Raw genomic sequence first — 17,737 nt, 5'->3', positions numbered from 1 at the left:
CAACCTTAAAGGAACAGTTTACTCAAATATAAAATGTTGCTGAAAATGTACTCACTCTCAGGCACTGTTGAGACTAAAATGAGAAATACATGAGAATCACAACTAAGTCTCCTGAGGTTGGAAAGAGCAACCACTGAGCAATAAAATATTCCTATAATGGAGTCTTGCTAGAGATTGCAGTCTTGCTAGAGATTGCAGCAAGTCAATAAAGAGATATTCTATGTTTCTTCCACCACATTCTCTGTTTTTACTCTTTTTTTCTCAAATATTACTCATGTCTCATTTGTGTCTACTTCCATTTCTCCTAAGGAATTTTAGGAGAAACATCTAAAATGCTGTTGATACTAAAATGAGAGATATATGAGAGTCTCCTGAGCTTAGGAAAAGCAACCACTGAGCAATACATTTTTCCTATGGGTAACTTTCCCTGCCCTGTGTTGCATTTTTCAGTGCAAAAACATGATTTGTGTGGAGGACCAATTAGGATGTCAACAAATTGTAATTTATCTTAATAAGTGATGGTACCGTTTAGTTTGTGCATAGTTTGTAGAGTTTTGCATACAGTTACTGAAGAGTGGTATAAAATAATTTCCCATAATTCTTCATGGTAGCATGACAGCAATAAAAATCATCAACCACATACCTAATGTGTATCTTTTGCTGTTCATTATGTAGCATGATTATGTAGCTTTTTATTCTGACAAAAATCAATTTAACACATATCACAATTACTATTTATTAAAATGAGAACTTTCTAAAGTAACACATTTTACTCCAAACAAGTTTTGTAGTTTTAAAATGTTCACTTTTCTTGAATTTTTTTCTATATTATTACCTGATGTTATGGTGACTCAGGAGGAACCTTTACACTTAAACCCCCTCGGTGAAGTCATTGATTGGTGCTTTATGTTTCCTAAACAGCCACATTTTGTGATGCCACTGGTGTCCAGCCATCTTGGCTCCATCAATGATATCTTCACCCCTCTGTTCTCTGAGGTCTCTGTTGGTGATGGAGAGAGCAAATGATTGGCAGTCATGGTGATTGGCATTCATTATTAGCCTTGTGACTGCTTTGCAACCAGGTCCAATTCCATTTAACAAAACGCAGCTATTGCTGTCAGCCATTCATTTGTTTTGATTGATTTTTAATGCTTGTCTACTAGTCACATTTGGACTGAAGCAACCCTGACGTGTCTTCCTGCCTTTCTTTAACCCACACATCTCCGTAGCAGATCACATTAATTTCCTTGTTTTCTGCTCCTTTTAGTAGAGAGGGCGAATATTTCTCTGTTACATAATTGTAGATGTATTTCAGCAGCTTTTAAAATGTGGATCAAAGAATAGACATAGTTCAGAAGTAATAGCCTCTCGTCAGTATATATCCACCCATCGAATACCCGCCTTCTCTGTATTTTATCCATCCTCATCAGTGAGAGTTTCCGCCTCTTCACCTTGTCTTTATTTTCTCCCCCTTTCCTACATAAGCGTACCAAATGAATGGCCATGTGGCAGGCAAAGTTCATAAGTATTCACAATATTTCTATTTTCCCAGAGGGAATTCATCATGAGTCGAGCTATTATAATTTGTTCCCCGAAATTTGTCATGTCTGTGTGCGGGGGTGTTCGATGTTCTGGAACCTGGCGAGGTATCGACTCCATCAATCAGTATTACTGTGGTAACGTTCTGAAAGCCCTACATCCAGCAGCAGGCAGCGGGATGGAAAGACAATTATACAGGGAACATGGAATGAGCGAGAAAGACAGATGTGGGACTTAGGCCCTTAAAAAATGCCAAGCACACATTTCTTTGACTCACTGGTTTTCTACCTTTCCATCAATTGGTGTCAATTGTAGTTCTTTACGGCGTAATTTGTCCCTATAGACCTGCTGTGGTTTAGAATATTCAAAAGGGGAACAAAAAATAAGGGATCCGGAGACAATTAGACCAAAATAATCACAGTCTGATAAGGCAATTCTCTTCAGTCAAACAAATATGATAATTAATTCAGTCATAACACCATTACCATAACAATTAATGCAAATTTGCTGTAAATAATAAATCTTTGCCTGCCTATCTCTACGTGCTCTGTTGAATCTACAGACGTATGGCTTTTTATCCTAAGAAAAACTCACACCACAATCGATCACAAAGACTAATTAAGTTGCACAACAATAATCACAATTAAGACAGAGTTAAAGTTAAACATGCTTCTCAGATTCATATTGATCTTAAGCACTGAGACGCTTATGGGATTACATTTCTGCCACATTTCTGCGCGCGAAAGATCATATTTTGAGCGCACAAAAGTGCATTTTGCACGCGCGCGATCTGAGTTTTGTGGAGAAAACGTTCGTTTCGAGGAAAAATACAGTGCATGCATAATTATTATGCAAGTTCATATTCTGATTATATTTTTTTCCAAGCACATTTTACCAATTCCAAACAACATCAATCTTAATAACCACTATTAATCTTGTATTTAATCACTTATAATATATATATTATTATTCACTAAGGCTGTACTTCTGGAGGCTCCAGGTAGGTTGCGATTCTGGAAAATGGTGGCGCTGGAGACTAAATGGTTCCTGGTGATTTCACACCTAATTCTTCACCTTAATTCCTAATTCTTTTGCAGTTAACATGCATCTTTTCTTCTCCACATGTTTTTGACTGACCTTGCTGACCCACTGAGCATTTTGCTGTCCAATGGTTATGTATTAGTATTGTATTAGTTTTTAATATTTCTCATGTGCATTTAATAATTTTTGACTTTCAGTCTGAATTAAATCTCTTTTTTGGTTCATTTTATCTGTAAAAGAAAATCTGCTGAAGGCTGGAAGTGAAAAATGCCTTATATTCAGGTGTGCATAATTATTAAGCAGGTTACAAGCACTGAGGGCGGGCATCAGGTGAGCAAGCTAGTGAAACGTTGCACGTGCAAAAGAGAAGGTCTGCACACATCCAAAAACGTATTTTAAATGCAAAATTGATTTTCGTGCGCTCGAAATACTTTCTTCTTTGCGAGACAAACATTTTCTCCACAAAACTCAGTTCACGCGCGTGCAAAACGCACTTTTGCGCACTCAAAAATATGATCTTTCGCACACAGAATTGCGGCAGAAATGTAATCCCATAGACGCTGGCCTAACAAGTAAAAAAAAAAAAGGCTGCTTATTAGCCAAGACTAAAAACTAGTGCTGTCAAACGATTAATCACGATTAAAAGTTTTTGTTTACATAATATATGTGTGTGTACTGTGTATATTTATTATGTATATATAAATACACACATATACAGTATATAGTTTGAAAATATTTACATGTATTTACCTGTATATATTTCTATTCATATAATTAATATTATATATAAATATATTTAATATATAAACTTAACATCTTTCTCTTAAATATACACATGCTTGTGTGTGTATTTATATATACATAATATATATATACAGTACACACAGATATTATGTAAACAAAAACTTTTATATTTGATGCGATTAATCGCGATTAATCGTTTGACAGCCCTAGTAAAAACAAACAAGGTGGGACTTGTTCCGCCATATTGCGCATTACAGTTTCTCCCATCATAGCCCTACGTGTGATCCAACTTGGTATATACAGTCTTTGGTAATAGTCAAGGGTTTCAAGTGCATCATTTTGGTGACACACTATTGTTCAATTGGTGTTGTTGACAGTGGCTGTCTTGGTAGTGATTATTAATTATATTTTTATTCCAGAGTAGTTTGCAGAGCCAAAGAAGTTGTCTAAGGTCAGATACAGTATGTGTCTAAAACAGCCAAACTTTAAGTCCTGCTATTCAGCCCACATTCATGATGTGAAAATATATAGATATATTCATTTAATATCTAATCTAATTTGTCTATATATCTGGCCTGTGAACCTTCAAACTTCAAGATTTGTATAACCTTTTTTCAAAAACAAAGCTTTGTCAAGTGAACGTTTATGTTTGTCCAATTCTACTTCAAATTCGAGTTGCAATTCTATATCCTGTTTGATACCTCAATTCAAATTTAGAAATTGAATTGAAATTTAAGACATTGTTAGGTGAGAAAAGCTGGTATAAAAACCTGGTATATATGCAATCTTGAACGACATCAAATATAAGTGTGCTGTGAATAAATTATGTTTTCCTAAATTTCTCGAGGAGCTCATTCAGATAATCAACCAATTTAGCACAGGTGGAGCACATTCATATCAATTCAATTAGCACGATAGTAAGTATATATACAGCCAACTTACCTTTGTCCCATGACAGTTTTCTGGCATCCTTCCGCCACTCCAACTCCTCCCTATGAACTATTCCTTTCCCAGCTAGGGATATGATGAGTTCTCTGTGTTCGGACTAAAATCCGAGCTCAGAGCCCTCCCCTCGGACAACACACCTAATATGCACACTACTTGCTCAATCTGATTATATGCAAGTGTGAACTCGTGAGAGTCCTTTTATGTGGCCTGCTGGAAGGTGTTATGTGATTAGTGGTATGGACATAATGCTTATTCTAAGCGTATGCAATGTTTGTGTCTTCCAGTGAAACTGAAGGAAAATATGTCAATAAAAGATGATTCTAAGAATCAGCATCACGTCTAATGTACATGGAAGAAACATATGCTGGCGTTAACTGAGTTCTTTGACAGCAGACACCATACTGCAAAAAGATAAGGTTAATTATGTAGGCCCCGGAGAAGAGTGCGCAGGGCATTCTTTACAGAGAGAACAAGATGTGTGTACAACAATCAAAGCATCTTACATAATGTGTGCAACTCATTTCCCAAGCCTCTAACTACTTGCTCCTTTTGCCTTGATGTCTAATAGAGGTCTTTTGGGTTGAATATGATACAGGCTTAATGAGAAAGGCCTCCTCACCTTGTCACTTTCCAATGAGTAATTGAGCTTCATGGTTAGAAGCTGGTGTGGCTGATTGTAGCCCATATGCTTCATCTCGACTCATTTTGTATGTGTGCCTTCCGCTTGAACTCGGTTCCTAATAAATTATACCTTCTCTTTCACACTTTGCAGATGATGGTAAGTTCTCAGATGTTATCTTTCATTTTCTGCAGTCTCATCAGATTACCTCGAGCCTCAAAGGTGTCACAGCAGCCAGATACTGAATCTATCATGTTTTATCATTGGCGCACTGTGCGTGTTAAATTGAAGACAGGAGAAAAGCACCTTTGTTTCTCACCCCACACCCATTTAATCGCTTAAATTCTATTGTCAGTGAAAATATGCTAATTGGGCCCTCTGTTTGCGTGAGAGAGTATTAAAAAGAAAAGCAATTTTTTCATTATCCAGAAGGGAGAAATTGCTTGGGTCTGATAAATGAGCTTATCCTTAATCCTAATTATGTCAAAGGCAGGATTTACAACCTTTTTCATAAACAAGTAGGGAACGCCACAAAAGACTTGACAAAGTAACGTGGATAGCATTTAGGCCCACCTTGCATTTAAAACACCTGATGCTGATGCAGAAACTTGGTTGAGCTGAACCCTGGCAGGTTTGTTCAACAAAATATAACAAATGACAAAATGTTTTCTCAGGCATGTGATAACTTTACCTAGAAGTGTGATGTATAATATGGATCCATGAGAATATGAAAATCTTGAATGGCTCATGTTTGAGAATTATTGTAGTGATGCTGTGACAGTGACTGGCATGTTGTTTCCTGCAGTGTTTGCCAGCAGGTAATCTCTATCGCACTGAAAGTGCAGTGGATTATAAATAACCCACTGTTGTTCTGAATCAGCCCGAGAGCTCTAATCTTGTCATTGCTCTCTCCAGCTCAAAGTGGCTGCGAAGCCGGCTGTGCAGCTCTTAGTGGTAGAGATTGCCCAGCAACATAGTTTCAGTGCTTGAGTTTAAATATTGTGCCAGCCAAGGAAGATGAACCATAAAGTTTCAAATAGTTATTTTGCTCTTATTTTTATCCAGTTCTCAGAAGTGCCTTACGTTATTAACTTCGACTATAGGAAGTGATGGATTTGTTGTATTGATTCTGTTGCATTGTTACAGCATGTTTTTGTAGTCTAAATATTCTTGCATGACATTAGCTGCTCAAATTTACAAGGTCTGGATGCAGTGTTCACCCTTTCCCTACATTGAACAGGCTGTTACCTTGAAATCCCCTGCAGCATGATCAAATACAGATAACACTTGAGTCATGCAGGTATGATGGCATACTCAAATAATTATACATATAATATTAATTACGTTTAGTATATAAAATGTGCATCCATGTGTATTGGGATGTTATGGTGTATTGGAAGCCTGTCTGAAACCTTCATTTCCTTATGAGGGAACTGGGCAGCAACTGTCTTCGGCTTTGGGCGCAGCAGATGGTCTCTCTGTCAATGTCGACCAGTAAAGTTTATCTACCATACTCTAAATCAGTGGTTGTCAACCAGGAGGCCTCGGCAGACTTCCAAGGTGGGCACAAGATGACTTCAAATTATGTTAAAATATTCTAGTTTAGTATAATAAAAAAATGTGACCAGCATCATATTTTCTATTTACATTTGTCCCCCACAACTGTTGTTTTTACTAAAGAACATACAGTTCTTGAAACTGCTAAAAAATAATCACAGTTAATTATTTTAATCACTCCTAGGTTTTTTTGAAAAAAAAAAAGAGAGAAAAAAACAAACAGATCATTACAGGAGATGAGACCCATGGAAATATCTGAGCCCTGCGATTGTTGTCTTTAACAACAGAGCACCTTGAAGTGAAATAGGTCTAAAACATCATTTCAAAGTATGCGCTCATGTTTGTTTACGCGTTATTCGCCATCGAAAAAGACGCACACTTAGAGCGCGAGAAAGACCGCTGTGTAATTCAGTCATACAGAGTAATTGTGAACGTAAGGAGAAAGTCCACAGACGGTGTTGCGCTGGAGTGGAATACGGTTATCAGAATCCCTCACTCACTCTCTCTCTTGCGCGCCAGCGGCTCTCAGAGGAAGTGCTGCTTGTGCTGAAGGAACGGCTGGGAGCGCAACACACAAGGACGCAGCGCGAGCGCGAGCGAGGACAGCACGCGCAAAGAGGTGCACCTGTAATCCACGCTGCTCACTCGCTGATGTGCGGATAGTGTGAGAGCATCCAGAAGAGATATTCTACACCACGCGCATACCCATGCTTGGGATTTGGCTTTCTTTTTCTTCGCTAATGCAAAAGAAAATATGCAGCGAAGCCTCTCACTGCTCTGCACCAGTTTTCTGGGATTGTGCCTCGGTTCCAGTTTCCCAAGTAATATCAACATAGGTGAGTGAATGACAAAAGTGAAGGATGGAGTGTAGAGTGATGCGTTTTGAATAAAAAAAATAGGAAAAGAGTCATAATTATGGACTTAGTCATTTCACTTGTGTTACCAGAATCCTGCCTAGGTTGTTTTAATGTATTGTGGGATTTTTCTTCCCCCACAGGAGGGTTATTCCCAACCGAATCACACGAATATGAAGTGTTTCGGTTTGCGCTCTCGCATCACCAGGATATCCCTAAACTGGTACCTCAAGTGGATATGGTCAAAATGGGGAATAGCTTCTCCATGACATATGCTTGTGAGTACAACCTGTTTTTACAGTGTAGAGATAAATGTGTGTGGTGAATGTCAACGCACTGCAGCTGCTGTTCGCGTCTATCTGTTGCTCAGAATGATAAAATGAAGAAGTCTGGATGGGAAAGTTTTTGTCTTCCTGTTGCGCGTGCCTCGCGGAGATAAAATCGATCTTATTTGTATTAAAGACTAATATATTTGACATCAAATGTGGCGCTTTTTTAATGTATTAGTGATATGTGGTTCACAAGTGCAGAAAGTGCAGGGTTCAGACGCACAAATGCGTGTTACGCTGAATGCGGTTTACGCCTGGAATACGTCGTTGGCCAGTAACCTAATTATCAAGTTAAACACATTTTTGCACGACATTTTTTCTTAATTTCGTTTCACTACCGTGCGTGCAATTAATCTCAATTATGCGTCATAATGGACGCGCACGCTTCGTTGCTGATACATCACGAAGCCGTTCTATTGTGTTCATAATGCTGATCATTTGAATTAATAACGGTTTTTGTGTAACATTTTGGGGGATGTCGGTCAGTTATTTTGGGTCACAGGTAATTTTATGATTTAGTAGCTTGTAAGATATTTTTGTTTCTACTCTCAAAGCGTGCAACGTGTGGCAGCTTCCTTTGTACAGAACACAGGATCAAAGAGCTGTGGAAGAAAACAAGCGTTAATAGCCAATGAATTGATTAATCAATGACTTTCAAGCTCTTTAGGCTCATGTAGATGTCTAACAGCAACAATATAGTGAGGTTACAGACAGAGGATGTGAAGTCTCTTTTTTTAGTCTCCTTGTCATTGATTTCCAACAAGGGGTATTGGGAACATTGAGATTTTTGCTTTGCTAAAGATATAAAACAGAATTTTGACTTGTATTCATAAATAAATTCACTGTTAGGTCTTTTTTTCATATTTGCATCTAGAAATGCTTCCAGTATTGTTTCCAATACTTCTGTTATTGATTATATTATTAATTAATGTAATAGCGGCCGCTTCAAATAATGATAATGCTGAATGGCTCATTATAATATAATTTAAGAAGAACACATTTCTTGTTTAGTGATGGGGGATTCTTGAGCCTTACTCATGGGAGAGAAAAAAGGTTGGGAAACACTGCTCTATCTGACTTTTTCTCAGTTTCTTTTTCTCACAAAAGCATCAAAGAATGTGGAAAGAGAATAGTTTTTTTTTTTTCAAAATATGACGCAAACTAGACACTTGAGTATGAAAATGAGTGTGAAGATGTCTTTCAGTTCTGTAGCATGTTTTAAATATTCTTTGTTCTGTAATACTACTGAGAGCACATCAAAGAAATGCACTTTAATTCTATGCATTAGTCTCCCCCGAGCTACCAATATTTCTTTTCTTGATGTGAATTTTGGGCTATGCATAGTCCCTCCCACCTCATCCTCCTTTCATGCGTTCCATGTGTGTCAAGTCAGACCAATCATCCATCAGCACTTTAAGCCTTCTCTCTAGTCTTGAGGAAAACCAATCAGATGAAATGAAAACAATTGCGAAATGGCCTTATTAAAAGATATAAGGATGCAGTTCCAAATACTAATGCGGAGGTTTCCCAACAGTGTAATTAAACTCCATTCACTGATTCTGTCAGAGCTGTGGGATTTTTAATAGCATGAAGAGACAAATCAGTCCCTCTATGAATTTCATGGTGTTCTCTCAGGTGGAAAATGCAACATGCTCATTAGTCAATGATGTTCTTGCACTTTTTTCCTCACTGTCTTCTAGATAAGGCATGTGTTATTCACTGACCCATTATGAAGCTTGGTCATATTTAAACGCGCCAGCAGTTTGTCCAGGATAATCAAGTAATAAGGTCTCTTGTATAATAATAAGGTCTCTTGTATCACTCTGTGCTCCCGTTCTGATCTGTTGCGTAGTGAATGGGCAGCCCTTGCGCAGCGAGCTGTGAGAGGAGTGTTGTGAAGGCCCAGACTCTGTGTAATGCTGAATGGCCTCTTGTGCCAGGAACTGAATGTGTGTCCGGAGACGCCTGAGGAAACTTACTCTCAGCTGCTCCCCCTCTGTGTGGGCTCAATCCTTAGAGCAAACCATCCCTGTCAGCACCTGCCGGGCCGTACCAGAGGGGGTTGAGTACACAGAAAAAAGAGGGCAGGATTGTTCTGGGGCAAAGGTTGATTAAATAAGAAGTGCTGTGGCACCTAGGAAAGCACATTTTTATTGATAATTGGAAAACGTAATAAGAGCGCACTGAACCCTTATGTTCTGTTTGGGACCTCTAAGACTTCTAGGCCTTAATAGCTAATGTTAATAGGTTACACTTTACAATAAGGTTTAGTTCGTTATCATTGGTTAACTTCATTAGTAAGTACAATAAACAATACTAATACATTTTTACAATTTTTACATTTGTTATGCACTGTGAACTAACATGAACAATAATGTTTGTATTAAGTAACAGTAACAGGTTAAAAATGCTGTAAAATATATTGCTTATATAGTTAGTTAATGTTAGTAAAAGGGAGAGTTCGCTCAAAAATGAAAATTTTGTCATCACTTGTTCACCCTCATGTCGTTCCAAACCTGAATTTATTTCTTCCATTAAGTACACAAGATGTTTGAAGGGATGGTCACCAGCATTCTTTAAAATATCTAATGAGAAGTATATAATAATATACTTAATATACGTAATTATATAATAATAACATGCTCATTCTCCATTTAATGTGTTATGTTACTAATATTTAGGGTCTTAGAGACCCTTGGTATAAAGCATGAATAAATGCAGTTAATTTAATTGTATTGTGTTGATATTTAGTGTGTTTTAGTTAAATTTATGAAAAGTGCACATTTACAGTTACAATGTTTGCCTAGTGGGATTTGATTTTGTAAGAGGTGAAATTTATTTTTTAATGCTAAATAATTGAGGTTTCTGTATGTAGAATCACAATCAATCTCAACAGAACCTGAGGGCTAAGACTAGCTTTTGTGGTTTTAAGTTAGGCATATTGTGTGTGTGCTACTATTGTTCATTAATATATGAAATACAGCATCAGTTGAATACAATAACTATTGATTTCCCAAAGCCATGTTTGATTTAATTTCTGCTGCAGTCTGTTTTCTCACTGGTTGAATGGTAACTCTTATTACTTTAAGCCAGTGGTTCTCAACCCGGCCCGTCACAAATTCAAATACGGCCCACCATGCTGAACACAATTTAAAAAAATAACTTTCAGTTTTACAATTCATTTTAGTTTTTACATTAATTTAAAAATGTACTAAACAAATATAAGCTATAATGTTTTTGTTATGTAAAATAATTTTGTTTTTCATATATTATTTTCAGACATGAACAGACCTGTACTCACGTAACGTTACGCATTTAACGAACACTTACAAGCGCGCACTTTGGCAGAGTTCAATTCAAATAGTCATCAGCAGCCATTAGTTCGGTAAAATTGAGCATCAAAATGGACACATTTGTTATTAAGGGAGAAAAACTAAATGTGGAAAATGCCAGCGAAGGAACGCATACAAACAAATAACGTTAGCTAACGGATGAGAAATGTCCCGTCATTTGGACAAACAACAATTTTCGCCGATCACAGTCTCTCGAGGAAAAGAAAGAGTGAAAAAAGGTAAATGTCGGAAAATAACATCCATACAACTAACTTATCTAAAACAAAGTTTCCACCTTCTCTTCCACAGCTCGTTGAATTCACACACAATCACACAGTGACAAAATGGTGTCGTTAACTGACTCGCAGCACCAGTGTGAGGAGGCGTGGTCATGATATAAACTTAATAATATGAGTTAATCAAACCTTGATATTTTACATTCGTCAAAACAAATATGTCTTAGTTGAGCTCTTAATGAAAATTTTATATTTATTTATATTTATCAATGTTTTGAACTAAAAAAGTATTACTTCGAAAAATAAAACAAATAATGGTAAATTTAATTGAAAGACAAATTATTAATTTGATGAAGTACTGCTTGAAAAACTTTTTTCAGTGTATAGACACGTTTTAGCTTTCAATTTCAGAAGAATGCGTCTGTATAAAGGTGGAATGCAATTTATTCAATGACCCCCAGCCGTCTCGCTGACATTTGAAGTCCTCACAGCTAATGCTAGATTCCTTTACTTGATCCGTGAGCAGAATTAGAGCTGATCAATAGCCGGACCCCATGCAAAGACTCCACAATCAATACCAGATGTTCACCTATTCCTGCATGCAGAGACTCAAGAGCCCACTTAAAGATCTATGGGAGAGTGTGCATTCATAGACCTCCAAGTTAGAAAGCCTTCAGGCCAGAAGAATATTAGCACGCTTCAAGACAAAGAACTGAATCGAGCGTATTTACTGCTGCTATAATTTGATCTGCACTGAGTGAAGCCTCATAATATAATGCTCTAAATGAAACATCTGTTTTTTTCCTGCTCTGCTACTGTTGAAGAGTAGTATGTGCGTGTGTTTCCCTTTATTAGGTGTTTCACAATATGTAGTTTACACCTTCGCATCTGATGTGATTGCTCTTGGGAGACGGCTGTAAACATGCATCAGACTATCTCAGAAAGCAGCAGCGGTTTCTGTCATAAGCCTGAAATGTCTTTCAGTGTTTCGCACTGAGAAGAAAATAATAACCCTCTGCAGTGAATCTAGAAATGCGTACAGGCAGCACGGTAGTGGATTTCTAGGATTGTGTCTGTTGGGGGAGTTAGCTCCGGGGTGTTGTGTTATTGTGTAACAGGAGACCGGAAAGGGGGAAGGGATCGCCCTCAGTCACCACATCTCCTGGAGCAATCAGACCTAAAAATCCTGAATGAATAAATGATCTGGATGGGATTCCCTAAAGCAAGACATTCAATTAAAACACCAAGAGGTTCAGTGCCTAAATTTCCTTTGCAGAAAAGGTCTGAACAATCAATAAAAATCACAAAATAAACATTATAAATTCTGATTGGATGAGCCACACTCGAAGCCGCTGCACACCTGTGACCGCACATCAGTAGAATTCTGTATTACAGGTTGTGCTGTTGCTTGGCAACCGTAAACAACCTACAGTTAGTCACTAAATCCCTCATACATTTCACACACTAAATCACAGCTGACACATTTCTTCAGTCGCATGGCTCTGAAATTGTGTAAGCGCACCTTGTCAGCTTCTATGTTGCCTATATGCATTATGTATCTTAACAGTCCCATATGGAGAAAAATGTGATTCAATTTGTTTGCGTATTTTTTAATGATATTAAGGCTTTTATTTATCAAGCATGCATTAAAATGACAGTAAAGACATTTATAATGTTAAAAATAAAAAAAATTCAAATAAATGTTGTTCTTTTGAGCTTTCTGTTCATCATCGAATCTTGAAAAAAACATTTCAACATTGGTAATAATAAGAAAAGTTTCTTGAGCAGCAAATCAGCATATTAGAATGATTTATGAAAGGTTAATGTGACACTGAAGACTAGTGTAACCGCTGCTGAAAATTCATCTTTACATCACAGAAATAAATTACATTTAGAAATGTTTAGTGATTTTAAACTGTCATAATACTTCACAAATATTAATAATATTGTTTACTGTGTTTTAAGTCAAATACATGCAGCCACATACATACATACATACATACATACATACTTGGTGAGCATAAGGGGAACTCTTTGAGAAACTTAATGAAATCGTACCAACCTCAAACTTTTGAACACTCATATTTATAAATTTGTCAGAAATTATTTGTGATTTAGATGGAACCAGTGCCGGTCCGGATCTTCATCTCGAACTGTTAATTGTGAATTTTGCCCTAAAGCAAACACTAATGAAAACACCAGCCTTTCACGACGTCCCATGGCAGCTCTGCACACCACCAGCTTGGGAAAATCCAATGCAGTTTCATATATTTTGGGAATTCACAACAATAATAGGGAGGTAATTGAGGCCAATGTGTGGTGGATTTATATATGTTGGCTTTGTATCTCTGGTTTACTGTAGCTGTTGGTTTTTGTGAGAACTGTGAGAAAGGATCCAGCGAGGGATGTACTTCTCAGTGAGGCAAAGAGAAGAGCTGTCATGTTTAGTCTGAGAGACGAACAGAGACTCCCTTGTCTCGCACAGTCCTTTACATTAATGAGAGACAAAGAGAGCATCACGTCTTCTCCCATCTGTCTTCTCTTCCTCAAAAACATGACAACTGTTATCGTGCTGTTTTTTTTATATATATATAGAACAAAGAATTTAAAGGTGGTAAAACACTAAGGGAAGCTTTTGATTTTTGAGCTGAAAATGACAAATACAAGAATCAGTGTAACAGACTGAAGCATGGATTCAGGATGAGACAGTCTTGCCTTGACATTGTTATCTAGAGAAAGAGACTCCACTGTCCCCATACCATCATATAGTGCCATGTTAAATAGTGGAAGCAGTCCAATTATGCTTCATTAGGAGGATGCCCCATATAGCCTGAGCTTCCTGTCTTAATGAGGACACATGCGTCTGTCTTGGCTGACATCACCATAGAGAATTTGAGAAGGGTTTTTTAATTGTAATCCCTGTAGGTTTTAGTGCTTGTGGAGATGTAATCGTAGACTGTATTATCCATGTTAGGAATTTATTTTAGCTGAATTGTGAGCTTACTGTCTGAATTGAACATGATGAAAGAGAGAAAGTCTTGGCTGCCAAGAAATAATAAATTGACCACACATCCTTCTGTTTCTATTGCTTCCTCAGAAGTACAAAAAGAATCAAAATGGAATCAGAACCAAATTCCTTATGATTCCAATACTTACTAAGATGTGTGTTTGTGGGTCAGCCTGCTGTCTCTTAAAATGTCTTGTGAACGGTCTGGTTTTCTCAATTATCAGCGTAATTAAACATTAAGACACTATTGTTCCTTTTCACTGGTGAAACAAAGTGTGGAAGACAAAGAAAGAGACCAGCCCTCTCTCTGACTTCAGACGAAATCTGCATTTTTTTATCCTTTGCAACTCTGCTTAAGCTAATACGTGAAACTGATGCCCGTCAGAGGAAGGTGCTTTTGTCCTTTCCGTGATGTCGAGGACACATACTGAGCCCAGCGGCCACAGGCTCACAGCACTATTAGCACTCTTTGAAAGTGTGACCGTTTTGTTCATCTCCTGCACACCAAGACCGAGTGTCAAGTTTTCTGGTCAGCCTGCCCTAACACACTATTGGCCTACTTAGTGCTCTGATCCTTGAGTTTAATATCCATCCGTACATACGAGAGGAAGGGTTCTCAGCTGGGAACTTATTATTGTGCTCACATGCATTAAGGGTTTTGTGTGTGTGTGTGTGTGTGTGTGTGTGTGTGAGAGAGAGAGAGAGAGAGAGAGAGAGAGAGCTTGTGGATATATCCAAACACGCAGTCTAAATGTAGAGAGCTGCAGAATGTGCCACAAAACATTGGAATAACATGTTATCAATCAATACCACTACTTGGAAAAGTAGCTTGTTGCTGGAAAAGCTGCCGTTTGAAAGCAGAAGAGCTACTGTCACGCTACTGAAAAATGTAGTTAAGTTAGTTGTGTTGCTATTTTTAATTAGTTGTTTCACATCACAGTCTGAGATCAACATCCTTAGTTTTTTCTGAAATAAAATGCCTATCAACCAGACAATTCTTCATAAGCTCTTTGGTTTCCTTTTTCTTTTTTTAGATATCCCTTTTAATATGCATCTCTAATACTCTAAAAAATCTGTAATGTCAAGTCATATATATTTGTATAGTGCTTTTCACAAAGAAGCTTTACAGAAAATCATGATGTTTATGTTTATAAAATCATAGTATCTTCATGCCTCAGTCACATTTAGCAGATTAGTGCTGGGCCTTAATATAGTTAACATTTTGTGGTAACGCTTTAGATTACAACCCACAAAGAACTATGTAAGTATACTGAATTTACGGTGTACGTTTCTGTAATTATAGTGTACCTATAAAGAACATACGTGTAGGTATAAGGGAACAATGTGTTACGTTTGGGTAATAAGGGGGTAACAACCAGATATGCAACCTGCAAAGAACTGCGTAAGTAAACTGAATTTACAGTGTAACTTTTTTGTAATTATAGTGTACCTATTCAGTACCTCCGTGTAGGTATAAGGGAATAATATGCAGAGTTTGGGGAATAAAGGGGTAACAACCTGTAAAATTACAAATCATTTATACTGTAAGTATTTTGAAACTAAGAGGTGCTTATTCTAATATTACGTGGTATGTATGGCCTAAACAACAATCTTATGTTTGGGAATGATTTAGAAAGACGATATATACTTTTTATAATTTTATATTGGTATTTTATTATAGGCGTATAGGTATTTTTTAACCATGGGGTACACATTCTATTATAAAAGGACGGACATGATGGAGATTACTGAACAACAAAACTAGACATCTAGTGAAATGAGTTAATGAGTTTCTGCTATGATTTATAATTCACGAGTCTTCTTACCTTATGAAAGTTTATTCATCGATTTCAGCAACTTCTCAACACTACTATCACCAAATAACTTTCCATGATATACCATCAAGGTTCAATGCAGCTTAAAACAAGCTTACCTCTTTCCAGCTGTTCGCAGAAAAAATACATGATACAACATTTGTATTTCAGAGGATGTATACTGTGGTGTTTTTATAGCAAAAAAAATGTAGAGGGTTTAATTTGGCCATCGAACAATTAAATTAAAACTAGTGCAATATTTTTCTCTGTAATTACTGTGCAAATATACACTTGTTCTGTGTTTAAGTCCAACTTGTTCCTCCCTTGTTCCATGTAGTTACAGGGTAAATACAACATTTGCGGGCTGTAAATTAAAGTGGTGCTTTGTTCCCCCCTTGTTCCATGTAGTTACAGGGTAAATACAACATTTGCGGGCTGTAAATTAAAATGGTGCTTTGTTCCCCATTGTTCCATGTAGTTACAGGGTAAATACAACATTTGCGGCTGTAAATTAAAGTGGTGCTTGTTCCCCCCTTGTTCCACGTAGTTACAGGGTAAATACAACATTTGCGGCTGTAAATTAAAAGTGGTGCTTTGTTCCCCCCTTGTTCCATGTAGTTACAGGGTAAATACAACATTTGCGGGCTGTAAATTAAAGTGGTGCTTGTTCCCCCCTCGTTCCACGTAGTTACAGGGTAAATACAACATTTGCGGGCTGTAAATTAAAGTGGTGCTTGTTCCCCCCTTGTTCCACGTAGTTACAGGGTAAATACAACATTTGCGGGCTGTAAATTAAAGTGGTGCTTTGTTCCCCCCTTGTTCCATGTAGTTACAGGGTAAGACTACAGGCTACAACAAATTGCTCTGAAACGATTGTTTATACAGTAGGTCATAAATACATACATTATATATCAGGTAATGTATCAATAAACATGGTGGACTGTTTTATTTAATTCAAATATTGTTTGCAATTTACTATAGGCCTACTGCTGGGTTAAATTAACCCAAAATGGGTTTTAAAATTAAAATCACACACAATATGACAACAGTAACAACACAGGCAACAGATAGCCTAATAAAAGATAAAAATTTATTACACCAGTTCAGAAAAAAAGCAAAGCAACTCCATACTTATACAGATTATACAGTTAAACCAAATTATTTTGAAAAGCTTGTTTAAGGATATATTTTGTTCAATTTGTTCATGTTTTTCACCCACTGACTTAATGACTAGTTGATTAACTAGTAATGACTAGTTAAACTATTATGGCCAAACCATCACGCCAATAAACACACAGTAATAAACACTGAAAGTCAAGATTAAACTGTGTATTATAGCGAACTGACAGGATTTTACTGTCTTTGATTTACCGTTTTGTTCCACGTCCTCAAGCACCATTTTGACTAACATTAACTTATTTCAGTTCCCGGTTTTACCGCTCATCAGTCGCTGCCCAATGTTGTGAGAACATACTCGGACAAAACCCTCCAGTTTTAAAAGAACACATTCCAGTCAGTTTCAAAAATCTCTCTCCTCTTCGTGTCGATTAGTTTTCTTGTATTTTCTACACATATTCCTGTCATGAGCGCCGCAAACACGGATAGACTCGTCTCATGCGCCATTCCAGCTGTTTCCAGTTCGCGCTCACCACACACTGCTGCAGTTTTAAAGGAACACACTCCAGACAGTTTCAAAGTTGTCCCTCGTCTGCGCTTC

At 37.3% G+C, this 17,737-nt stretch overlaps 1 protein-coding gene across 1 annotated transcript in view; it reads left to right on the top strand.

Annotated features, from left to right (window-relative positions):
* Nucleotides 1-7,049: 7,049 nt before the first annotated feature.
* LOC107743920 (glutamate receptor 1-like) overlaps nt 7,050-17,737 on the top strand; it is a gene marked incomplete at its 3' end in the record, with an annotated part of 29,072 nt that continues 18,384 nt past the window's right edge. The window contains exons 1-2 of the mRNA XM_016557370.1: nt 7,050-7,284; nt 7,446-7,580. Of these exons, the coding sequence (XP_016412856.1) occupies nt 7,203-7,284; nt 7,446-7,580 (217 nt within the window). The remainder of the gene's footprint in view (nt 7,285-7,445; nt 7,581-17,737) is intronic.

This window comes from Sinocyclocheilus rhinocerous, unplaced genomic scaffold (genome assembly GCF_001515625.1).
Source record: "Sinocyclocheilus rhinocerous isolate Xijiao unplaced genomic scaffold, SAMN03320098_v1.1 scaffold2422, whole genome shotgun sequence".
Taxonomy (NCBI): domain Eukaryota; kingdom Metazoa; phylum Chordata; class Actinopteri; order Cypriniformes; family Cyprinidae; genus Sinocyclocheilus; species Sinocyclocheilus rhinocerous.
The sequence above is the reverse complement of the archived record's forward strand: the minus strand, read 5'-3'. Positions and strand labels throughout refer to the sequence as shown.